The 26,103-nt window shown below is 52.5% G+C and overlaps 1 protein-coding gene across 1 annotated transcript in view; it reads right to left on the bottom strand.

The window, feature by feature from the left end:
• Window positions 1–1,318: 1,318 nt before the first annotated feature.
• EPHA10 (EPH receptor A10) overlaps window positions 1,319–26,103 on the bottom strand; it is a 39,832-nt gene continuing 15,047 nt past the window's right edge. Inside the window, exons 4-17 of the mRNA XM_019473519.1 lie at window positions 22,036–22,191; window positions 20,892–21,233; window positions 13,754–13,878; window positions 11,311–11,473; window positions 9,798–9,906; window positions 9,474–9,529; window positions 7,905–8,030; window positions 5,791–5,976; window positions 4,964–5,025; window positions 4,650–4,853; window positions 2,626–2,775; window positions 2,237–2,430; window positions 1,966–2,130; window positions 1,319–1,433 (exon numbers count right to left, since the gene is read on the bottom strand). Coding sequence (XP_019329064.1) covers window positions 1,319–1,433; window positions 1,966–2,130; window positions 2,237–2,430; window positions 2,626–2,775; window positions 4,650–4,853; window positions 4,964–5,025; window positions 5,791–5,976; window positions 7,905–8,030; window positions 9,474–9,529; window positions 9,798–9,906; window positions 11,311–11,473; window positions 13,754–13,878; window positions 20,892–21,233; window positions 22,036–22,191 — 2,153 coding nt within the window. The remainder of the gene's footprint in view (window positions 1,434–1,965; window positions 2,131–2,236; window positions 2,431–2,625; window positions 2,776–4,649; window positions 4,854–4,963; window positions 5,026–5,790; window positions 5,977–7,904; window positions 8,031–9,473; window positions 9,530–9,797; window positions 9,907–11,310; window positions 11,474–13,753; window positions 13,879–20,891; window positions 21,234–22,035; window positions 22,192–26,103) is intronic.

Genomic DNA, 26,103 nt, shown 5'->3' with positions numbered 1-26,103 from the left:
TTTTCATCCCATTTCTGGCTGAATTGGGAGGTTCCTTTCTGCTGCTGTGTGTTGAATTAGTGCTGTTCATAAAACCTTTTCCCCTGCAAAAGCTTCCAGACCTAGAGAGGGAAGAGCACTCATCCATCTACCGCTCCGAGGCAGAGCGGACACCTCTGAGTGGGATGCTCCGGCTCAGCTGACAGCACGGAGTCCCCAGGCTCTGGCGTCAGCCCACAGCTGTGGGCACGCAGCAACGCTCTGCCTGCTTTGCTCCACAGCCTAGGTGACAACAGTCAGAGCCCATCACAGCTGCCCATGAAGCCAGCGAAGGCAAGATGCGGGACGCTCTGCCCACAAAACTGCAAGGCAGGAAGCAGGGAAGAGAGGCTAAAGTAGCAACAGATGCTTCAGCATCAGTCCTGCACGGGTGGCAGGTCTCTGCCTGCAGGCTCAGTCTGCGCGTGGGCAGCAGAGTGCTGCCTGCTGTTGCTCTGGTCTCTAAGTTCCCACCCTACTGCTGGGCTCCAGCAGTAAAACGAGGGACCGGGACCTGCACAAAAGGCAACGAAGGCTGAGAGCATCAGCAGGGCAGCCCAAGGGCTCCACTGCTTGCCCTCTCTTGGCTATGGCTCTCTTCATCAAAGCTTTTCATTTCTTCCCCTGAAATTGTCTTGTCAAGAGAGCCTTAGAAACATTCAGCACCATTTGCTCTGCACTTTAGTGGAGAATATTTGTTTTTGTTCACCAACTGTGGTGTCAAGACTCAGTGAAGTAACTCTTGGAGCGGAAGGGACGCAGCTGGGAAAGTTTCCTTCAGCATAGCAGATGGGGAAAGTCACCTTCCAGAAGTTGGGCGCTGGGTGTGAGCTGTGCTCTGGTCTCTAAAAATAAAAGCAATAAAAGCTCCTTGTGGGGTTGCTAGAACATGTCAGCTTGTATAAAAATACCCATGGATTTCACCAGTAGGATGCTAGATATGAAAATGCTGTCAGCTCTGGATTAAGACAGTGCACAAATGTCCATCCACCCTGTTAACCTAATTACCATATGAAATGGCATCATTACAGTTTGAGTCATCTTACAAAACAGTGCTAGGGACAGCCACATCCACCTAGGCACACTGCACACATCCCAGAAGTCCTTGCCTTCCCTGGCACAGGGGACGGGAAGCCCTGCTCTCTTGCCATGTGGAATACTTGTTTGGCAGCAGCCCAGTGATTCCTACATCCAACCTGAAACCGCAAGGTTTCAGAGATTTGGTCCAGTTTGGGGCTGGCTGGCTGCCTCCTCCCCAGGAGCACCGGGTCAGCGCTCTGCATGTCTGCAGGGCACCGCTTCACACCTGCACGCCTCGGCCATGCATCTGGATCACCTGGGTCCGGAGAGTCTGGATCCCGCTCAGGATGGTCTTCTGGTGCTCCACCAGCGTGATCCCCAGGCTGAGGACATCTCTGCAAAATGAGCCCCACGTCAGCCACGAAAAACAAGCCCTAACTGTAAAGTGCCCCGACACCGACTGCTCCCAGGCAAGGGCAGCACAGGTTTCAGACTATCAGGCTACTGCGGACCTGCCAGAGCAGGAAATCCCCAACTTGCCCCATCCAAAGCAATACAGACCCTGACTGGGAATCCAGGGGTAACACACGCCTGCAGCACACCAAGCATGAGACAGCTCCCGGCCCTGCCACCCTGCGCTGACTGCGTAACAGGTTATCAGTAAATTGCATTCAATTTGACTCTGCTTTCTGGAAGGGACAGGCAACACTACTCTTGTCAGAAACTACAGGTTTAAATCTCAGCTTCAAAAACCAGCAACTGAGATGCACAACATACGCAGCCCAACCCTCACCAGTGAACTCTTACAGACGTGTTTTGGAAGATCTCTCCTCTTGTTTAGCATCACCTGACTGTAACTGCAAAGCAGAGCTCACTCACACTGCACCCAGCGACATGAGGTTATAGCCAGGAAATCATTTCACTTACTGGGCTGTCATCCTGGCCACCGATTCCAGGTAGCAGTAGCCCGCAGCGGTGAAGTTGTCTTTGTACTTGCCCATTTCTATCGCTTCCAGCCACTCGCCCACAGAGCTGAAAGTCGGGAAGGCTGAGAAGGTACGCTCGGTGAGGGGGATGGACGTGCTGTGGGACCTGCCAACAAAACGGGGTGGTGAGGAGGGAGAAGGGCATGGCATGCCTGAGGTGGGAACCGGCAGGCAAAGCAGAACAACAGGTAGCAAAGCAAGAGGGCGATCACCTGGTGCACGTAGAGCTGGGGCACTTCAGGGGCTCCGGGCTCTGCACCATCTTGCTCAGGATGTGGTGGATGTGCGAGAACTTGGGTCTCTGGCTGCGGTCCTTCTGCCAGCAGTCGAGCATGAGCTGGTGGAGGGGCGGCTGGCAGTTCACCGGAGCAGGCAGGCGGAACCCATCCTCCACGGCCTTCATCACCTGCAGCGGCAGAGGAGGGCGGAGGGGACAGGGTCAGGCGCCGCGATGCAGATCGCAGGCAAACCCCTGGCACAAGCCTCCCTCCTCACACCCCATCTGGGGAGCAGCAGCAGCTCCTCCACGCACCACGGAGCCACCTGCACACCATTAGCAATGACAACATTGTCATCTACTGCACGGCCGCCGGGGACTCACGTCCTGGTTGGACATGTCCCAGTAGGGTCTCTCGCCGTAGGACATGACTTCCCACATGACGATGCCGAAGCTCCACACGTCGCTGGCCGGACTGAAGTGGTGATACTGGATGGCTTCAGGGGCCGACCACAGCACCAGGCTCTTCCCACGCTGGACGGGCAGAAGGGGAGAAATGATGTGCTCGCACAGCAGGACATAGCCGATGCACGCGATTCCTGGGCAGCCATTCATCGTGCCCTGCCCAGCATCGCAGGGCAGACACCAAGCAAGCCTGCGTGCCACATGCAGGTTTAGTACTAAGAGAAAACTTTTGCCTCAATTTGTTTTAAAATGGCCATGCAACTGTATGCTGCATGGGAGTGTGAGTCCTGAAATATTAATGGGAGAGGAGAATGTCTCTGGGAAGAGCTGATGGCATTTTATACATTAATATTTAATGAAAACCATTTCAGAGCTGTGCAAACACACAGTCCCTCCACCCTGGCTTGCTCTCCTGTAATTAGCAATCCCCATCTCGGCTTCGGCAGAGCCCTCTGCATGCACTAGGGGAAGCAGGTGACAGACACCGCAGCTAATTGTAATTAACAGCAGGGAGACCTTGACCCCAAAGCCACAGCCGCACTGCACCGCAGTGGGAGAAGTCAGAACTCTTGCTGGGCTCTCCATCCCCCTCACTCAGCGGGCTGCTCTGTACCCGGCGGCATGCCAGCGCCAGGGCAACTCTGCTCAAGAGCTTTGCGGCACGACAGCCATGGCTGAGCTACAGCTCGGCAGGCAACGCTCACCACGTCTGGCGAGGGAGGGTCACGCTGTGGCCAGGGACTCTTCGGGACAGTGGTGCTCTCCCTACAGAGCGCACTGAGCGTGCCTCCCTGCAGCTAGTAATAACAGCTGAAAAAGTTTTCCAAGACTCTTTCTGGCACCAGCCTGCTCAGAGCTGGGAAATGACTGCAGCTCCTGGCAGAGCATGGGCCAAACCCTGCAAACAGGCTCCCAAACCCCTGGGACACCCATACCCTGCACTGGGACACAGGCGCCAGGTCCCTGCAGGCAGCGCACATCAGCTGCTGCCTCCTTGGCGCTGCCCAATGCTCCCTGCAAACAATAAGTGCTCATTTGATTGAGGAATCAATGCTCTTTAAAATATTAATGCCTGGTTAATGTGATGTGCTAACAGCCCCAGCTGATACCAGGCAGCTGCAGGGTACCAAATGAAATACATCTTATTGCTCTGCAGTTAAAAATGCATTGATGCACCTTCAAATGAAACTCACCAAAGCGGTGTGTGAAAGAAGCGGGGAGGGAGAGCTGGCTCCAGCCAGGGGCTGTGGGGCCTCGGGGGCCCATGGGGTGCCTGCCCAACCCGGTGGGGAGGGGCAGCCCCCCAGCTCTGCACCCAAGGGCTCCCAGGCGGCTTCTCCAAGCGCATGTAGGCACTCAGGAGACACACTGGCTAGCAGAGCTGACGAGGCATAAGTGTGAATCAAGCAGGAGTTAAATTCTTAACTGAAAACCATGAATTTCATTACAAGTGATAAAACAGACATAAGGAACCCTGAGGCTGCCAGGGCTGCCTCCAGCCACCCACTGCCTCTCTGCCAGTTCACACAGACGTGCAGCAGGGCTGCGGCCAGAGGAAGAGTGGTGCCGGGCAGCTGCTGTGAAGTTCCCTGGCTAAATGCATTTGATTTCTAGCTGAGAAAGAAGCTGTTAAGATGCAGAGCCCACATTCATACATGAGGAAGGAAACAGGAGCCTAGGAAAAATACTGGTTCTGGAGTAGGATTGCTATATGCCTTATTAACTCCACCTGTGGAAGCTGGCTGGCTTTGGATTTGATCCTTATTCAGCATTCAGAGCAGGCTGCAAACCTCTCCAGTGACGCCAGGCCCCAGTCCAAGCACTCCTGGCCATGGCCATGCATTGCAGCCAGGGAGATCCACCTCTGCGGAGGTTTTGTAGCCGTTCTGTCAGCATTTTGCTTTTGGGGAATGTTAACAATAGAATTTGGAAATGCAGCTTACCATGGTGGAGAAGATGGTCTCCATCTTATCTTCTTGTAGCCGTCTGAAACCAGTTATTTTGCAAGCCAGGCTGCTGTTCACAAGGACTTTGTGGGCAGCAAGGCTTTTATGTATGTAACCCATCTCTGCCAGGTACTTCATGCCAGAGGCAATCCCCTGCAACATGCAAACGAGCTGAGTGGCCGTGAACTGTCCCTCATGTTTCTGTAAAAAAAGAGGAGGAAAAGCCACAGATGAGTAATGCCCAGTTCAAGGGGACACCACCAGCAGAGCCCAAGCAAGTGGCAGACCCCAGCAGTTACCACAGCACTCACCCTGAGAAAAGAGTCCAGCACGCCGTTCCCCATGTACTCCATCACTATCATCATGGTACTCCCTGCACGGACAGACAAGGAGCACTGCGTGAGTCCTGCCCATTGCTCAGGCAGTTCTAACACTGCAGGTGTTAGAAAGCCAGGTGCTAACCTCCAGCATGGTCAGCCTGCACTGCCTGGCTATTAAGGGAGACAAGGACTTTATCTCAGTTTGCAATGAGCAGTGGATCCAAGGCTTTCCTGTTGTTCCCAGCTGGGATCCCACTGGATCTCAATATCAGATGCTCCTTTTTATCAGGACACTGAACCACATCACAAAGGAGGACAGCACTACCCAGTGAAAGCAAAAGCAACCAGCTCAGCCCAAGACTCAAGACAGAAATACTTCCTTATCTAATAAAAAGGCTAGTTAAAATCAGCACACGTGCTCACGTTTCTTTGGATTTACATGAATATCCATTTAACTACAGCATCCACAGACTAGTTCAGCGCACACACTCCCATGAGAGCCGGGAGCAGAGTCATCTGTTTTACTGACAGAACCTCACTTCAATTTGCTTTTATTCAGAGTGCACAGTTTTGCTGCTAAGCCAGTGCTACTACCTGGATTTATAAATCTAGCTGTAAGCATTTTATTAATCATCAGAATGCTAAAACAGCTAATACATGAGGAAACACCTGATCTCCAGAGAGCCAACAGTATTGCACCTCCAGCACCAGGTCATCACTCCAAAGCAACAGCTTAAGCACACTGCCTGCACAGGAGCCTTCCTCCACTGTGCGTGGCTCAGGCTGCCCTGTGTCGTACAGCCCGGGACCCCCCTTACCTCTGGTGATGACACCTTCCAGGCGGATGACATTGGAGTGATCGAACTGGCCCATGGTGCACGCCTCTGCCAGGAAGGAGCGCTGCTGCTTCTCCGAGCACCCTGCCCGCAGGGTCTGGATCGCCACCGGCAGCTCTCGCTTGCTGGGCAGCTTCAGGCATCCCCGGCAGATTTCTCCAAACTCTCCTGCGCAGCAGAGAGATGAGTTAAACAGCATCCATGGCAGGACATCCCTCGCAGCCCACCGCTCAGCACCGCGCCTTCCCAGAGGACCCCCTGCAATTGCATTCACACCACTCCTTTGTGCACTGTCACACATCCCTCTGCCATTTCCAGACCATGAAAGAATGAGCTATCTGCTAGCCAACTTCACGGCTTCCTCACAGCTTTCGGTATCGTTGTGTAAGGGCAATGTTTTACTGAGCTGTTGCAATGCACTATAAAGACAGGGCTTTATATATATATATGTATATGTATATTTTTTCATGCTACAAAGCAAAGGGCAGCAGTTCTCTTCTGGGAAGTCAGCTTCCCTTTAGGGGATATTTCCTTTGCTTTGGGACCATAGAAAGTGCATTTCTGTAGCATGAGTGATGTGTCTTGCTGTGTAGACAAGCAAGACTTTCCCATTGTTAATCAGAGTTAGAGAAGCAAGACTTTCCCATTGTTAATCAGAGGATTTGCCAATCCATAAACTCAGAAATGCGCAGAGCCCTGGATGGCTGCGAGTTTCCCCCGCAGAGTCTGTTTTACCATCTTCCCCCACCTTTGCTGAACACACAACCCTTCACACAAGTTTAGCATCAGCATGTGATACTAAAAACATCTGATAATGCAATGCAATTTCTTCTTCCTCTTCCTACACCTCTAAGCCATTCTCTCCATGCTCTGCTCAAGTGCATATTGTGCTTTTTCCCATGAGAAGATCAACCCCCAGCCACCGAGTTCATGCTCCCTGGGCTGGCCCATTCTGCTTCCCACCTCAGCACATGCAGGGTCTGCATCTCATGGAACAGAGCACGGCAGGGCCAGGAGGGTTTCTGCAGTCTTTGAGGCAGAGCATCCCACTCTGCACAGCCATGCGCTTGACAACAGGAGCTACCAAATTCATAACACAAAAGGCCAATATTGGCTTTACAGCAGAAAATGTGTAGCTATGCAAAGCTTTATTGATTTGAAAGTCAGGTACTTGTTAGGTCAGCAGAGAGACAAATGCACTCCCAAATTCCTTACATTTAAGTATCTTCCTGACTGATTTTTCTTGATTTTTCAAACACCAATTTGCTTCCGAAAGGTATGTGGGATTAGTCTCAGCTGCTCCACTCAGCAGCTACAAAGACAACCTCCTCTTCTCCTCAGTGTCCCCTTCCCTTCAACACTGTCCTTTAAGCTGGCGGGCAAGCCCTTCCCCTCTTCCCTTCCTCCACCTCTTCTTTTTCTGCAGCTGAATTTATCTTTAGGAAAAGAAACAACAAAGAATAATTGTGTTTTCCATGTTCTGGCACACATTAGCGATTAAGGCTCTAGGGCCCAGTGAGGGGATTTTAATTTGCTTTTAAGTTTTAGGCAGTGAAGTTGATGAAAATCAATAAATCATTAGGTTCACGTATTTATAAATAGTTCTCATGCTGCTGTCAAACTGCCCAGATGCAGATAATTGCTGATGCTTTCTGGTCCGTGCCTCACTCGGTTGGCTGTACTTAGTGCCTCAGAAAAACAAATGGGAATGCAAAATCAAGCTCCCGAACAAAATACACACCAGCCCCATGCCCATCTGCCCGCTGCGAGCATGTACCCCCCTGAGACAAGAGCAAGAGCAAAGGTCCGCAAGCACTGACAGTGCCGGAGGATGAGGAGCTGCCTTGGGAGATGCCAGCAAGGCAGGCAGAGCCCACGGGCAGCAGTGGGAGGGCTGGCACGCACCCACGGCACTGCGGGTTGGGCAGGACCGCAGCACAACATCATGACACTACCGTGGCCCTGTGTGCCGGGGGTGAGCGGGGAGCGCTCCGGCTGGGCACAAGCACAGCCCGCAGCACAGCCACCGCCACCGCCCCGCGGCACGGCCACTGCCCCGGTGCCAGCCGCAGAGGGGCCAGCGAGGAGGAACTTGCCTGTCCCAATGATCCTCTCAATTTTAATACTAGCGTTATCCAACTCTTTGGCAAAGAGGTGCACACCCTGCATGGGGTCTTCACAAGTGTCAGGGTCGATGTACGTCCTCCTGGTTGGTATTTTAACTGCAGGAAAGCAGGAAATGCACAAAGAGCACATGAGAAAGGCTTGGCAGAGCTCCTGCCAGCCTGTCCCAGGAAACGCTCTTGCAGGTTATCCATCTCCAGGCCTGCTGGAAGGATTAACTTGCCACCTTTTTATAAGCAAAGCAAAAGGCTTGACTTTAAGGTTGCTAGGAAATTTCTTGTGGGATTAAATGAACCTAATTGCTCTGCTCCACTGCCACAACCCACGGGTTAAAGGAGAGCAGCTCCTTCACTCTAGTGCAGCTCCCTCCCGGACTGAGCCTATCTGCCACCCATGCTAATCCTCGAGTATCCAAATCATCTCCATTCCCAAGACCTCTGCAAGAGATAATTATAATAACGAACAGCCACCATGTTCCAGGTCCCCTCGATTAGCAGCATGGGCAGCAAAATACCTCCCACAGGCGCTTACCATCTGCTGCACAGCGAGCGACCCTGCCCGGGAGCACATGTGGAATGAGGCTGACCTGCTTACAGCAGCCACTGCAAAGCTCTGGAGGGGAAATAGCCGCCCACTTGCTGGGGTTTCCTCAAAACCCTAATTCACATTTCCTGAAAACAAACAGTCAAAACAATGGCTGAAGCACATCAGCTTTGCCACTCGCTGGGCCCCTGCTAGAGTGCTGCCATGTCTCCTCCTCCTCTCCCTGGGCAAAGCAAGAAAGATGACGGATGCTTTGCATGAGCTGCTTGGCCCATCCAGGACCAGTGCACGGGCAAATGGCCCAGGAACCCATGGACCCCCAGGAAGGGGTCACACCACACAAGGCTTCCCTTCCACCTCAGCTCCATTCGCCTTCCCGAGACCGGGCAGCTGCTGCGCTCCTCTCGCACTGCACAGAAAACCTTCGGCAAGCTCTGAAGGGCAGCTCAGCAGCGTGAGGCCCTTCAAAGCCAGGTGAAACGGCCAAGCTACGTCTGAGAAGCACGCAGTCTCTGCTGCTTCTGAAATGCTTCAGGGAGCAGAAGAGCATGTGTGCGCTTCATGGGCATATGCCAGGAATCAAATAAACTCATCAATCCTGACATCTGAATTTCCTTTGACAGCTGTTGTCTGTAAAATTATTGCTGCTCAATAATCAAGAGTAGCCCCAGAAAACAAAGCTGTATTCTCATGTAGCCGTTTGTGAAAAGCTGACGGAATAATTCATATGCCCCGTGGAAAGCTGAAAGCATCCTCACTTCCTTCGGCACGGCAGTGACCTGTGTGCGGGAAGGATGGACGCTGGCTTATGAAGCTGTCAAGCCCGCCGTCCCCAGAGAGCCTCACTGTGCTAAGCCCCCGCTCTGGGATAATGTGGGATGACAACACTTCAAAAGCAAGAATTCAGGGCTGCTTTGTCGGGAGCTTGGTTATTAATAGTAATAAATACAGGCATCTCCACACAGTCGTACCAGCCATGGTGGCCGGGCTTCACTTACAATGGAAGTACAGCTCCTCATCCCCATCCTGGCTGGCTTTGCTGTACCCACACTGTCTGCAACGAGAATGAAGATGCACACCATTACCTGGGCAGCAGCCTCTCACTGGGTATAAAAGCCTCAAGTCGCAGTGCTCAGGCACAGAGTCCAGCCCCATGCCACGAAGAGCCAGCAGGCAGTTCAACCCAGCTCCCATGCTTAGAGTCAGCACCGCTCCGTGCTCCCGAGAGCCCCTGCTGCAGGGGCTTCACTTCAGTCCTCCTCCCCTGCCCCAGCCCCAAACCTCCTCAGACCGTGCGCCGGCTCAGCCGCAGCTCCGCTCACCTCCTCCAGACCATCACACCGATCACCATGGACACCAGCACCGTCAGCCCCGTGATGGCCACCACCGTGATGACGAGGACAGGGTTCTGCTCGCTGGAGGCCACCGTCACTGCAGGAGGGAAGCAGAGTCGGTCGGCAACACACCCTAGGGCAGGTCCAAGGCACGGGGCAGCCTCAGCCACTCCTCCTAGTGCCAGCCTGCGTCCTCCAACAAGGCTGTGGAGGACACCTGCAGCACCAGGCTACTTTTCACCATCCTCTCAGGAATTCACATTCTGGTTCAGTTTTAAAAGCTCGAGCTGGTGCAATCAGAACAACGTGCAGGGCAGTGCTGCAGGCGCGGATGGAGCAACCCCAGCGCTGCCACACCAGGCTCCTGGTTTTGTTAATCAGCGCTGAGGAAAGGTTCCTGTTTGTCGGAGGAACATATTAAAATTTATGGCTTACAAATAGTTTTCCTTTATCACATTAATCCCTTCCCTTCCTGCTTTTGCAAACAGGGGTATTAGAAAGCTACATTCTATATAAAATTTTTATTGGCTTCAATTCATTCTGAAAATGTCTTCTGTGTGGCAAATGGATGCAATTTAAAGCCCTGTTAAACACAATCTGTGAGAGTCGTACTGAGCCAGCCATCTCAGGGCTTTCATTTCTAGCCAGGGTGGGTTATTAAGCTGAAGCCCTACCATCTCTCCAAGCCCTCTTTTACTCAGTGAAATAAGATGCTTCTGGACTATAGTTAATGAATGGAAACTGTGAAAAGGAAAAGCCCCAGCAAATAACACTGATGCTGGCTGACCTTATTCAGCCAAGCAGCTAACAAGCCAAGTGCCTCATGAGCCAGGATGGCAGTGGGGGTAAGCAGTCATCTCCTATCTGGGGCACGCATCCAAGGCCAGCTGGATCTCCAGGCTGGCCTTGCCTCCTCTGCTGCAGCCTGTGCAGCCAGCCGCCCCGTCTCTGCAGCACCCGCTGTGGGCTGCACAGTTTCGCAGACCCGGGCAGGATCATGCCCTCGGCAGTTACGCTGGCAGGGACCAACGCTCGCTCCCTTCCAGCACCTGTTTGGTGGCCCCACAAAAGGGACCTGGTGAGATCTGTTCCAGCACCAACATCAGGCCAAGGCAAAACAACCCCCAGTCGCTCTGGCAAGCACTTTCTTGGGGAATCTCAAAGAGCAGAGACTCTGTCCCCAGCCTCTACACCAGAGAGGAGCCAGAGACTGGCTGCCTTCACTGATGCTGCCCTGAGCGAGGACAGACACCTCCAGGACAGGCAAGCCAGCAGTAGCAACTTTGTTAAAATCAAATAGGAAAATGCAATTAAAAGCAAGTCCTGGGAAGTACCTGCTCTTAGACCCGAAGTGGCAGAACCAGAGGAACAGATGCTGCTCCATGAAACCAAGAGCATCTGGGGCAGGAGCAGCGAGCAGCAGCATCCCCAAGACTCAGTTCAAAGAGCCTCATGTCTGCAGGTGCATGTGTAAGAGACAACGAGCCTTGCCAACACTTACACTCTGCCAGCGTCTCCACTTCAATACTAGGGTTGTAGTTTCCGTAGTCCGGCGAGGAAGATGTCCGGATTTGGAAAATATAGAGGGTGCCAGGCTTCAGGTTATTGACTGTCACAGCCGTTGATGTGGTTTTCACAGTTGAGTAACTCTGATCTCTCTGATCCTGTGAAATAATGAGATACCCCAAGATCTAGCTGGACTGACAGCTGCGCCACGGAGCAGGCACAGCACAGCTGTATCTTCGCCTCGCCTCAGTCCCATCAAGACAGTCTATCTAAACATAAAACCTTCAACAGAAAGAATACATTTACTAGATGTCTCATTAATAGAAATTACATGGAAAGGTCACATGAAATGGCAGATGGAGCCAGATGATGTGCTATGAAGACAGCCGGAGGATGGGGTGGTGGGGAGCAGCTGTGCCATCCCACACAGCTCCTTTCCTCCCACCTGCCCCCACGCTGGGGCTTGGCTGCTGGCACCATCCGGCCCCTTCCCACTCGAGCCCTGGAGTAAATACGTGTATATTAGCACACGCTAAGTAATCAAAGCTGGCAGGTGTGTTTGCCAACAGTCCTGGTCCCTGGGATTTTATTCACTTGCCCAGCAACCTACAGATCCCTGCTTCAATTTTAAGGGAGAGCGCAACGGGCAGCCCCCCTCCTGCAGCCGCTGCTGGAGGTGGTGAAGGCAGAGTGGGCTCTGCCTGGCCAAGTGGCCAGTGGGACCGCTGGGCAACTTGCGACGCTTTCATGCGCCAGAGCAGCAGATCCCCGTGCCTCTGCTTCCCGTGGTTTGCAAAGCAAAACAAGCCCCAGCCCTCCCGCCAGCTTCCGCAAAGCTTCCCGTGCTTCTGCACAGTCGCCATCAGAGATTGTTTTCTCAGCCGTGTCAGGTACTTCCGAACAAGTTCCCTGGCAAGAAGATGAGGCCAGTGCCACCGCAGTCCTGGACCAGGGTTATCTGAGGCTATTTTCTACCAGGAGCAGGGCCGGGCCATGTCCCACTGCCTCAGCATCGGCCTCTCTCGGATCCCACAGGCACGTGCTACGCCCTCGTTACACCGGGGACCAGCCCCAACGAGCATCCCAGCCCTGCGATCTGGCACGGGCACAGGCAGCAGCCATTCATTGTGCTGCTCCCAGGGCCGAGGACATTGCTGTGAAATGTATTTTCCATTTGATATGCTTTTCCTCTTGTATCTCCATAGTTAAAGTACAACTTTAAAAGCAAAGATTAGGAACTAAGTTGATTTTTGTGTCAGCATCAAGACCCTCATTTCAGTGAATAATTGCTAAACTATAGTTTGAATTCCCTACCCAAGCAGGACATTTCCTCATTTCACATACCCTGAGTATCTTGTCGCTGCAGCCCATTTGCACAGGAATTACCATCTCGGGCTTCAGCATTCACCCTCACCCACAGATTCCTCCTTTCAAATCTACCAGATGCTGAAAATCACATTAATATGAATCAGCTTCAAGGTAGCTTGTTTCTAAATACAGAACGCCAACATGTCACCCGCACAGTTTGCTTGACATGTAATCAGTTTCATAACAAGCCTGAGCACACGCAGATAAGGTAATTCGTGGAACTGTGTCATAAACTGCATTTATTTTGATTTAGAGCATTGCCCCTGCTCTCTGCCCACTGGTATTTCTTCTAAAATTCTCAACCCACCACACCTGTCAAATAACAGCTATTTTTAGAATCAAGAGACTGTCATAAAAATGTTTGCTTGTGAAACACTCTGCATGGAAGACCACTCACAGCTCACCGAAGTCACGGGTTCGGTGGCCCTCAGTCCTAAACCAGTGAAGACTTTCCCAGAGAGCAGGCTATGAATACAGGTGTCATCTCGTCAAAGATTTAGAAACCCAGTATGGTTTAGCAGTCCCTGCCTAGCTGGCTAATGGCAGGCACCCAAACCTCAGATTTCTAATGTCCTTGAAAAAAGCCATCCAATGAAATAAAAAAAAAAAAAAAAAAAAAAAAAGAATGAAAATTATTAGCTTTACTCTTTCTCCCAGGGAAATGTCAACATTAGGACTGGATGAAATCTTGCTGCACAGATGGGGAAAAAAAACACTAATTAACATAAACTCTACAAATAATCCAAATTTCCTAAAATTTGCATAAACAGATTGCATAACACTGTCAGAGAAGAAAAGACCTTATTGGCCCCCATTTGAAGCGCTCCTCTTACTTTCAGGTGCCAGTAAAATCTTCACAACAGCTCCGTCTGCAGACACGCACTCCCTACATTTCCCACCACTCAGTCTTCACGCGGCGGGTGCTTGACTGGGAGCGGCAGCGGCGGCACACACAGCCCCCCCCGCACCACGCTCCCGAGGGGCAGACCTGGCTGGCAAGGGAAGCACCGGGAGTCAGCCAGGGAGGGCCGGGGCACGGCCGAGAGCCAGAGCCAGTCCTCAGAACCTACCTTCTCGTAGTACTTGACCTCGTACTCGGTGCCGTTGGCGGTCAGGAAGCCCGCCCCCTGCCACGACAAGGAGACGCTCTTCTGCTCAACTTTATCTGTGCGGATGTCAGTGACGGGAGTCGGCGCTGAAAAAGCAGAGAAGAAAGCAGCGGGTGATCGTGGTGCTGCTGGGGGCAGAGCATCCCCCCCTGCTCCAGCAGCGCACCCCACGCCCTCCCCGCAGCCAGCAGCACCCAAAGCCCCCCGCACCAGCCCAGCCCAGCCGGCCAGGCCTGGGGCAGAGCCCCAGGGACATGGCCAGTGACACTGCATGCCACCACGCTTTGGTTACTTTGGTTCTGAACAGCCAAGTAAGTGCAACCAGGAGATCACACGTTACAGGGAATTTTATCTCTATCCTCATATTCATCTCGGCTGCGAGTCCCACAAACGTGTTCAGTTGTGATTACTGCATTTCTGCTTCTGCCCTGTGATGCCGCAGTAAAAACTTTAACAATTTAAACAGCTGAAGAGCATGCTTCTTTTGCAGATACCAGTTCCCTCTCTCTGAATCAGGATTGAAATAGGGCAAACTCCAAGCTGGTGATCATCCAATGGGAGAAGATGATAGTAAAAATACAAGCTTTGTAATCTGTGGGCAGCTAGTAACGCTCCAACCAAAAAAATCCTAAAGGCACCCTCCACCCACGGTGCTGCAGAGGGGTCTGAGCGTCAGCTAATGTCCAGCGCTCTGAACCTGCTGCTACCGATTTCTGGGAAATGCAAAATACAATCTTTGAGCAGGAGGGCTTGTAGGACATACCAAGGCTTCTCCAGCCGCCTCCAACCGCCCTGGCACAGGCTCTGCCCCACGCCACCCCAAACAGGTGGGAAGACGGGAGAGCTGCCTGCCCTATACCCGCTGCCGAGCACAGAGCCTGTGCCCCAGGAGCTGGCTGTTTATTTCTAGTTAGCACATGCTCCATGCCGAATCTTCCTCCCTGGCATGTGTGCTCCCATTTAGTTCATCTCACTATGCAAGATGCACTTGCCAACTATTCCCATTTTAACCAGGTTTGGCTTCAGCTCGCGGCAGGCAGCTCGCTGTTCCCAGCTATCCGCAGGCTCTCTGCCTGACGCTGACACCTTTGCTGTTTGCGGCAGCAGAGGGTCTGCCTGCCTTACGCTGCTGCGCTCATCTCCGCCTTCCAAGAGCCTCCTCCACGCCATCTCCTCCTCTGACCACCTTCTCCTGTCTTCAAGCCACTGAGCTGTGCTCAGTGCCCGTACAGCTCCTGCACTGCCTGCACCGGGCTCCCTGCCTGCAGGCAGCATCCCAGCAGCTCTTCCAAAAGCCTCTGCCTCCCGCACCAGCAGAAAGCCAGCTGGACCTGTCAGACTGTCTGCAGCATCTCAGGAGCCAGCCAAGGACACGGCATCCCCCGACTGCCCAGCGCAAGGCAGCAGCGGCTCAGGCGCAATGATCTGCCCATGGCCAGGGCGTTCACCAGCAAGAGCAGGGAGGAAGGGGCTGCTTGGGACACGCTAGGACATCGGCGTCTTTGCTGCAAAGGTGCTATTCAAGAAAGACACTAAATATTTCAGTAGGGAAAATGAACTTTGTACCTGGTACCTTGATAAAAGCTTCTATCAGAGCCCCTTGTTCTGCTTTGGATTGATTAGAGAGGAAATTAGGATTGATTAGAAAAACTGACCTCCCCAGTGGCTGAACACGCCAAGTAAGGTCTTCACAGCTCTCCTGGGGCTGTGCCAGAAGCTGTCCTGGTTGGAGGGCAGAAAGTCTCCTCTCTGGATGAAGAGGGAATGGGGAACAGCAGAAAAGCCTCCTGTAATTGTGGCTCTGGGCTGCCCAGCCTGTCCTCAGCAGCCATCAGGCTGGCTGCGGCTGGATGGCACTGTCCTGGCACAAGGAAGGGTGGTCCCTGGATCACCCCGGTAAGCACCAGGGGCCAGAACACACCAGGGTGAAGCAGCTGCAGTGACCGATTCACCCATTTACACCGGTGGCTCTGCAACAGGCACAGGGAAAGCTGCACAGGGAAACTGGCTGTTTCTAGCTTGTCCCATTTCTCCATCAAATCAGGACGTTTGCTGGACCCTGACTATCCACAGAGACTCCTGTGGAGAAGAACAAGTCTCTGGAAAGTAAACTTAAGTATCTGTGAAATTTTGTATTTATTACTTAGCTCATTAATCTTTGCTGAAGAAAAAAGTCCTCCTGATGTTTTATTCATGACAATTTGCTCCTTGATTCCAAGTCCCTTCGGCTTCCGCTGAAAGAGCGAGAGGACCCGAAGGGCAGCCGGGAGCCCCCACGCTGGTGCAAGCTCACACCCCCTGCACACAGCTCCCTCTGCTGCAATCTGGCTGCACGTCATTTGACACTTTTAAAAATAATTCTCTGAGTAATACACTGGCCACAGAGCTGACCTTTAAGGGGATATCGAAATGTCCATATGTAAAGGAGGGGGAGACAGTTCACCCCGGCAGCACAAAGCAAGGCAGAAAGGTCCACCAGGCCAGGCAGGACACGACCCCCTGGGCGGCTGCACCACGAACCCGCAGCATAAACGCGTGACGAGGTCTGCCTCCTTCTCGGGGATCAAGATAAAAGGCAGGACTACAGAGATCTTCACGGGCACCCGTGGAGCGAACCTCTCCTGCCCACGTCAGACTTCACAGCTTTCAGACCTCCCGCATTTTTTGCCAACATTTTTCACACAATGGGAGGTCTGTGACTCCTCCTGCACGGCAATCCTGCAGTGCACGTGGTGCTGCCATCCTCCTCACGCCAGTCTATATGACAGCGCACGGGGAATGGCCAGCACCAGCAGCACCCGTGTGCGGGAAAGGTTCCCCTCCTCTGCCAGAGACCTTCAACACTGCAAATACTGGCAGGAAGCCCCATGCCCTCTTGTGGCACTTCAAACACCAATAATGAGTATGACCAAATTCGCACCAGTTTGGCACACTTTTGCTCCAAACCTTGCAAATTGCTCCTTATTCCCACTTCATCAGAGCCAGGTTTAGGCTGGCACAGGCTGTAATATGGCATTTGCTGTTGGGGTGGAGCGGTGAGAATGATTTTAGTATGTAAGAAGTGTTTCAATAAGATGGGAGAGAAAAAAAAAAAGGTAAATATTCTTGACTTCCTTCATCAGTCTCGCAAACACACAATGACCCATGTGCACAAACAGAAATGCACACGGGCACACTCACAGCTCTCAGCACTGGAACAGCGGGGTAATCCCCACCACGAGCCTGTGGCCTCTGCATGAGTGCACGTCACTACATGTTTTACGAAACGACAAGTGATAGAGGTGGCTGAGGCCAGCCTGACACTTAACTTGGGTTTTGCTCCTGTAAACTAAGTTAAGTGCTCCTTGCTGTTTTATATGATTCCCATCAATAAAACATCACACAGATGCCCTCCTGTATCTCTGAATCTAGCAAACGGACTGAAGAAACCTGAACAAGTGGCCCTGACTGTTAACAAAATCATCAGGAAAAGTCACACTCGCTTAGTGATGGGCTGTAGAGTAGAACCAATGGTACATGCCAGAAAAGCAGGCACTAGCCTCAAACATGTTTAAAAGGGATTAAAGAAAATCACGCAGACTATAAAGCATTTCACACTGTGAAAAAAAATGTGTTTCCCATCAATATTTTAAGCTCCCCTAACATTGCCTCTATTCTGAAAAAGCAAATATTAAATTATTCACCACTCTGCCTGATTTTATGAACTCCATTCCATTGTATGTGGGTTTACTCCTCTTAATTAACCAGAGTACCAGCAGAAAAGGCATAAAACTAGGTGTGGGCACCGTGTCCCTCCACTGAACAACCCACTGCATCCAAAACCCAAAGGGGTTAGAGAGGGACAACAGCAAGTACTCAAAGATGGAGTTGAACCAAGAGTGCCTGCAGGCCACACAGCAGGAAGAGCCTCTTTGGTGTCCAGCCCCAGCTCCCGCACCCAGACGTCTCCAGGAACGCTCTCCCCACACCTTTTCAGAGCCGGGGCAGTCGAGCAGACACACAGCAAGCAAGAGCAGACCACAACCTGTCCACCGTGCTGTCTGCTGCTCCCTGCATGGGGTGAGTGGCAATCGGATGGACAGAACTTGCCATCGCCCTCGAACACCTCTGCTGCCCTGCACCATGACACTGCTCGTGCTGGGGAGAGCCAGCCTCTCCCCTCCACCACCAGTTATTAACACCCCAACACAGAAAACACACTGGGCACTGTCCCAGGCAACTCCTGCCCCAGGGTCTTTCTTTCCAAACCAGAGAAGCAGCCTCATCAGTTACCGTGCAGCTCTTCCAGGTCTGGTTCTCACCACATGGAGGACAAAGACCCCGCAACCGTGTGCCCTTGCCCCAGAGTCAGCTCGTCCTGTGGCCCCCCCACCCCTCCTGGCTGGGGCTGGGCTGGTATTGCTGCACAAGCAACAAGCAGGCGCACAGAAGTCTGCTTCAGAGGACCTAATTCAGCACAAGCCACTTCTCCACAGTCTGAGAAAGGAGAATGCATTTCGGCACTGGCTGCATTATTAATCTGCAACAGATTTAAAAGCCCTTTAAGATAGGAGCCGATCCCTGCTGGGAATATAAGTGATATCGTCCCAGAGTGTACATTTACATAGCTAATGCAGCTCTACTCCTGCAGGTAAACAGCTCCGTTCACTCCTCAAACACTTTTATTTAGTCCCATGCTGGGGCCAGATTAGAAAAAACACAGTATTAATTTTGCCTCCTGCAGACTAAATAGCATCTTTTCTTTTCCCCTGCAAAAACAATGAACAACTGCTAATTCCCTCTTGTGACTGACAAAGGGGAAGGGAAGTGCGAAAGCTGCACTCGGAGCTATATTTAGAGGAGCAGAAATCTGACAGCTAAAATAGGGTCTTGTTTCTTTGTTTAATTTTGCCTCTGAATCTGCATATCTGCAGCCAGAGCTTCCCTGCTGCTGCAAATGACTTCCCCGAGACCATCGCATCGCAGCCGCCAAGAAGCCACCACTGCTTCAGGCATCCCTGAAGCGTCTCTTTCTCCTGATCTCCGGCCCCATCCAGCACTTCTGTGACGGGCTTTAATGATGAGGGGCTCCAGGGCTCGGGACTCGGTGGAGACAGCATGCTCCACAGGGCGGCTCCGCAAGCCGTCCGTGCCAGCCATGGCTCTGCATCCTGCCTGCACCGCTGCCTGGTGCACAGGGTCCCCTTCCGTGCACAGCCCTCCTCGCAGCGGCGGGGCTCTTGCCCGAGAGGGGCGTTACAGGCAAACCAGACTGAGAAGCTGCCTCCCCAGGAGTTGACCTTCTCCTCCTCCTTGCTGATAAACACAGGTTAACCATCACTGTCACTTCTTGCCCACAGTGTCAAAGCAAGAGGAACTGGGCCACCTGCGCACCCGCAGACGGAACAGGTCCAGCCTGGCACTGCTCCTGGGAGGGGACACCTTCAGCAGCAAAAAGTTTAAGTGTTTCAACAAACTTCCTGAGCCTCAGCTGCTCAGCTAATTCTGAGCCACCATCTGCATCCGGAGACTTGATAGCTCGACAAGAGACATTGATTTTGAACAGATTACAAGATTAATTATGCCATATTCTTTAAGTGTATTTCAGTTCTTCAGGAGTATGCAGCGTTGAGTAAGGGGCTGAGATTCTCGCTTACCCAGAAGAAAAGCTGTATTACACAGACGAACAGCTAAGGCATCGGTTGGTATCACAGACTTGTTGCTTCACTCCCCACAGAGGACGGGGAGCTTGCTGCCCTTACCCGGCCTCTTGTCCCCAGCTCAGACTTGAAGCTCCAGGCAAGGAGGCTGCTCCTGAGCACCGGTACCCCTGCCCTCTGCCCAACACCAGGCAGGAGCCTCTGGAGGAACGGCTCATTATTAGACCTCATTAAGCTCACCCCTCCCTAGCTTGTACGCTGGCTCAGGAATAGCCTGAGCTCAGGAGACAGAAGATCTTCCCAGAGCTAAATCCATCCTTGAACAGCAAAGATTCTAATGAGGAATGACACCTCCACTGAAGAGCAGTCTGCGGCACAGCATCCACCCAACGGATTCACAGAAATTATTATATGAGGGAAGAGAAAGCAACAACACGTGCAAAAACATTTGATCCAAGTGGTGGAAAAATAATTTATAACAAGATCAAAGTTTAATCTCTTCAGATGAAATTGTTGGCCAATTCCTGCCACGAGGTATGTGAGGATCATCTGTCTCCATTAACTGTGGTTTGGCAAAGGGTTTTCATGCAAATTAATAATGCAACTGCAGAGGAATAGACAAGGACACAACAAGCCAGAGCCAATTTCCCTTAGGCACAGCTAACAACTGAGGAGGGATCAAACCCCTCTGGCCAGCCAGGGGCCCCGTGCACGCAGGCAGGCTGGATGCTCGCTTCCCCTCACGTAAGGGAATAGAAACGCGAAATGTGAAGTGGAAAGGGACACTTACTGTAAGAAATTGTGCCACAGAACAGCATAGAAGAGAGATTAAATCAATCTTTTTGTTTCAAAAGGATAGCCAATATTTGAATTATCTATTTTAAGGAGGGTTTTTTGTGAATGGGCTGAAAACGTTGCTTCTTTGAAGGTGCTTTTTTGTGATCTGTAAATTCAAACTGCAGTCGGATCACAGAGCAGACTCATCCCTTGGGAGGAACCCAGGCTGTCACCACATTCACTGCCACCCTGCTGCGAGCCAGCACAGTGCAGTGGGAGACAACGGGGCCACGGGCTCCTCCAGCACAGCCAGCTCCTCACCTCCCCGTGGCACCAACCAAAACCAAAACCCCCTTGGGAGTGTCGCAGGCCGGTCTCCATCTCCCCCTCCTGCCTGTGCTGCCTGCCATCACTGAGCACCACGTCTGTGCCACCGGAGCAAACCAAGAGGAATCGGGGCATCTCCGCGGCGTCGGGAGGGCAGAGCCCGAGGACGGTGCCCACGTACCTCCAGACCCCACGTCCTCTCGGCAATGAAGCCATAGAACCGGCCGCTGAGCAGACCCACAGACCCCAGAGGTCACACGCAAGTGTAAGACAGTGCAGGCAACCGTTTTCTTGGTGCAATGGGGGCAAGGCACCACCCACCTTCAGTGGTCGCATGCACTACGTGGCAGCCGTACCTGTGAGGCCAGTGGAGACGTTGACCTCGGCGTACTGCTGCCCCGACAGCGGGCTGACACCCGAGACACCATTGACAGCCGCCACGCGGATGGTGTAGTTGACGTGAGGCAGCAGGTTCACCAGGGTGACAGTTCGGTCCACAAGCCCCGTCTGCTGCGGCACAAAGCCCACACCGCTGCCGCACTGCTCGCAGCGGCCCCGCAGCGCCGCCGGGCACCGGCTGCACCACAGGCTGTAGGTCAGGTCACTCCGTCCGCCTGCATCAGCAGGGGCACTCCACTCCAGGACCAGTGATGACTGCCGCAGGCTGTAGACCAGGTTCCTCGGGGCAGAGGGTGGACCTGGAAGCAGAAGAGTGTCTGTGCATGGGTGTCAGGACAGCTGGGCACTGCCTGGGGAGGAGGACAAACCTACGGGTCCTCTGGGAGCAGCAGCACAGGCACCAGTGGCGGAGCAAGAGAGCGCAGTCCCAGGCAGCCACAGCACGTGGCAGCGCAAGTGGACACGGATGCACTGATGCACACAGCACGGTAGGGACACCGGACAGAGGATCCCCGCCGGAGGGACACGTTATACACAACAAGCCACAGATCACACAGTGCACGAGAAGCACCCATCCGGACCCGGCACCTCCCCGGGGTTCAGCTGCAAGGGGCCCAGGAGCCCTGCCGCTGGTCAGACACTGCCCGGCCACGCTCACTCTCGGGCAAAGTGGGAGGGTTTCTCATCGCTCTGCAGGCAGCTATACGGCATCCATCATTGGAGTAGCTGGGGTCCAATCCAATTAACTAGAGGCCATTTAATTAAAATCTGTGAACTATATTGACTAAATGACTGTGCCCTAGTTTTACCAAGGAGTCTGCAAGCCCGACCGCACGTCTGGCTCATCAGATTGCAGCCTCAGCTTGCGAGCTCCATGGCATAGGGACAGCCCCTCCATCCCCTCCCCACCGCGGCAGTACCCTAGTGCAGACAGGACCTCCCAGGGACACACGTGCCCAGGCACAGCTCCCATGGGCTAGCAGTGGGACAGCCTCAGACAGCCTCCCGGGCACCCACTCAGTTCTGCGCTGCAGGACAGACGCAGCGTCTGGATCCCTGTATCCTCACTTTACAAAGAGCCGGCATTTCAGCAAGACGTACGTGTGCAGGAGGCAGATGGTGGGTCTGACGGGGACCTAGAGTAGTTCTTCTGGCACAAACAGAACGTGGAGGCTTCCTCATGTGTGAAGCTGTGCTCAGGGCAAGGAGAGCAGAAAGGGAGACGGAGGGAAAGCTTGTAAAATCCAGGAAGGCAAGCTGAAAAGACAGAGAGAGGGAGTTATGGGAAGCACACCACAAAATGAATGGGGGATACGTCTGATGACTGCATTTCCCCGTTTCCTGGGACATCCTTTGCCTGCCACTGGCCAGCAGATATCACCCTCCAAGCTACCTTCACTGAACGCCTGCATGGTCCTGGCACCAAGAGAGATGTGCCTTTGGTTTGACCCAGAATGGGGGATGCTGTAGCTCTGCACTGACTTCCAGGCTGGGGGACCCTTTCAAGGGGCTGGAGGAATGGTCAGACATCAGCTGGAGCAATGCATGGAAGGAGCTGGAGGTTCTGGAGGATATGGAAAACACATGGCTTAGGGTTTAGAGTCAGGTGAGCGGAGCAGAGATGACATGAGAGCCACAGCAAGACTCAGCAACAACCCCAGAAGTGGAAGAATGTTGAAAATGGAGAAGTTGGAGAATTTATCAATCACCAGTGCTTCACATACAAACCCAAGCCACAAGGCCATGTCACTGGCAGCTACAGCTTTATCACTGTGGATTATACAGCAGTCACTGCAGGCCATGAGAGATGTGCTGAAGTTAAACAACAGTAGTATAAATTTGCTTTTATAGGTCATACACAGGCTTCCCTTATCCTTTTAAAAGTACCTTTGATATGCAAACAAACAATTCATTCACACGCTGGTCAAGGATTTGCTTGGTCTTTACTACAAGCAGCATGCAGCCTACAAGCAATACCTCTAGCAGGACACCCAGAAGCTAGTTCTGCATGAAAGACTTATTACCTTACAAAACCAACAAAAAAGGCTGCAATACTCCATAAAGCAGTTTGCAACAGCTTCAGTTTGACCCTAAAACATCTGAAAAGGAAGCAGCCTGCAAAGAAACGTGTGCCTGTCATTGCTGGGTGCCCCATAGGGGATGGGGCAGGTGTGCCCCGTGCACACCTCCTGCCTGCCTGCACAGAGGTCCCCTCAGGCTGGCAGCCCCTCTGCACTGAGGGGTGACCCGCAGCAGGGCCAGCATGTGGGGCAGGAGTTTGTCTCAGCTGGATCTCAAGCCAAACAGAAGCACTCACGTTTTGCTTGGCTTCTTCATCTTCTTGGTGTGGTGCTGCTGTCTGCTATCCCTTCATCAGCTCCCTGAATATTTAAACTTAATCACTTGTAAAGTTCCTAGATGAACAGCTCCACTAACGCAGTCCCCTCTCTTACCATTTTTAAGGAGTTGGCTGCTGAGACTGTTCCTTTTAAAGCAGATTATTCCAGTGCACTCTGGTTCATTAATTTTTAGCATGATATAAAACTGGCAGCTACAGCTGTGCTCTGAGGACAAAGCACTAGACATAGCACGGGGCAGAGAGGATCTTTCCCTGGGATGCTGAAAATGGGTGAACATTTAAGGGGAGGTTATTTCATCTACCGCAAGGTCTTTAGAAATTCAGTGCCCTGCAGTCACACACGGGGAGGGACCGCAGCACCATGGCTGAGGTTTGTACTCCCAGGGGTCCCTTCATCCCCTGGCCGCTGGCACACAACAGACAGCAGCTTGGCAGAGCTGGAAGCAGCAACACACATGAGATATTTTTGCTTTTCTTACATAATAGATACAGCCTTTCAAGAGCTGCCTAAAAGCCTTGTTCCTTGCCAGGAACATGCCAGGAGCCCTCATTGGGCTCCCCTTGCAGCCAGCGAGAGCAGACACCTTCACTGGCTGTCAGTGCCTGCCGGACAGCTGGAGCATCCTCTCCTGAGAGGTGCTAGAGAGGGGATTTCTGGGAAAATACGTGTTTCTAGGAAGAAGAATCGACATTTGCTTCTTGATCTTGCAAACTCTTGGCAACAGCTGCTGCCAGTATGGCACTGGAGAGCCTGCGGTTCTATATTCACCTCTCCCGTCTCAGTCTGCACACCTCCAACACCAGATAAAACTAACCTTTAAAAGCACGGGCATGACAAACACAACAGAGAAGTAAGATTAAGACAGCGAGCTGCAATGCATAGTAAATGTCATTCCCTACTTAGGGTGCTAGATGAAACAGGAAAAACTAGCAAGTGTTAAAATTACTCCCAAAACTTCCAGCTTCCTCTTTATAGTTGAGAAACCAAACCAAAACTAACGTTACATTCATATAATGGAGACATAATTAGCTTGCTTTTCCTGTAGTTAGGCAGCACTGACCACAACACAGGGCAGAAATATCACCAGTGGCCTGCTAAAGATCCCAACACCTTGCACGCACAGGACACAGCCACTCCCAGAGAGCAGAAGCCTGAGAGCACATCCTACCACAACGGAGGAGGCAGCCAGATTTCAAGAGAGAAACCCAGCACGAGCATTGAGCACTTGGAGGTCTCCGCTGAAAGAGCCACCGACAGCGAGCCAAACACGTGCTGCACCCATCCCAAAGAGGCAGAGAATCAGCAGACCCCCAGATCCCGCACGCTGGGGACAACGTTTGAACTTCCCCAAACGCTCGAGCGTTTCCTCCCGGCTCTGCAGGGAGGTGACCTGAGTGCATGCCCAGAGCCGGGGCTCGCATCGCCACAGAACCAGCCCTTCTCCCAGTGGCTGGAGGACGCGGGGAGACGTGCACCCCGAGAGCAGAGCCAGGGCACAGACGGTCCCCTGGTGCCTCCTGGCAGACAGCCCCAGGATGGGACAGGGGCTCGTGGGCTTCGGTGCTGCACATCGATTGCAGCCTCTGTCTGCTGCGGCTCCAGCTCAAGCTTATCCCTCCCTGCGGGAAGAAGCCTATCTCGTTATGGCATCATTGTGGTTTAACCCCAGCTGGCAACTAAGCACCACACAGCCGCTCATTCACTCCCCCCACAATGGGATGGGAGAGAGAATTGGAAGGGTAAAAGTGAGAAAACTCATGGTGGGTTGAGATAAAGACAGTTTAATAGGTAAAGCAAAAGCTGCGCACGCAAGCAAAGCAAAACAAGGAATTCATTCACTCCTTCCCATGGGCAGGCAGGTGTTCAGCCATCTCCAGGAAAGCAGGGCTCCATCATGCGTAACGGTGACTTGGGAAGACAAACGCCATCACTCCGAACATCATTGCTCCAAACGTCCCCCCGTTCCTTCTTCTTCCCCCGGCTTTATACGCTGAGCATGACGCCATACGGCGTGGAATATCCCTTTGGTCAGTTGGGGTCAGCTGTCCCGGCTGCCTTCCCCTCCCAGCTTCTTGTGCCCCCCCAGCCTGCTCGCTGGTGGGGTGGGGTGAGAAGCAGAAAAGGCCTTGACTCTGTGTAAGCACTGCTCAGCGATAACGAAAACATCCCTGTGTTATCAATGCTGTTTCCAGCACAAATCCAAAGCATAGCCCCATGCTAGCTACTGTGAAGAAAATTAACTCTATCCCTGCCAAAACCAGCACAGGCATAAAAGTCTGAACACTGGTGCGAGATTCCTGCTCGCACCCTCTGTCAGGCAGAACAGAAAAATCCATCTTGTTTACAAACTTGACGGGACCTGAGCACTAAATCCAGAGCATACTGCCGCCATACCTCGGATTTAAAGGTGAGCCTGACAGTCACATAAATTTGACATCTCGTAGGAAATTGAACGTTTTCAATGAGAAGCATCTTTCAGGCTGTTCCTCCCTGTTTTCTAATAACTGGGAGAAGTAAGTTTACAAAAGTGTCTGTCAGAAGATATGTCGGTTAATAACTGTACGAAACGCCTCGATTTGCATTTCCCAGAAACACAGGCACGCCAACGCTGTGCGAGCGCGTTCCGTGAGAAGCCTGGACACAGCTCAGCCTGTGGGCTTACTTGTTAATTTTGTTCCTTGGTTGTCTGAATCTTATGCTTGAGAAGCACAAAAGCACCCCAGCACGTGTGATGCATCATATGTGTATCTCTGTTTCTTTTCTCAGATAAACTCCCACCCTTTTCCACCTCATCCTACAAGTGTTTTTC

The sequence above is a fragment of the Aptenodytes forsteri genome, unplaced genomic scaffold (genome assembly GCF_000699145.1).
Source record: "Aptenodytes forsteri isolate BGI_AS27 unplaced genomic scaffold, ASM69914v1 Scaffold7, whole genome shotgun sequence".
Taxonomy (NCBI): Eukaryota; Metazoa; Chordata; class Aves; order Sphenisciformes; family Spheniscidae; genus Aptenodytes; species Aptenodytes forsteri.
The sequence above is the reverse complement of the archived record's forward strand: the minus strand, read 5'-3'. Positions and strand labels throughout refer to the sequence as shown.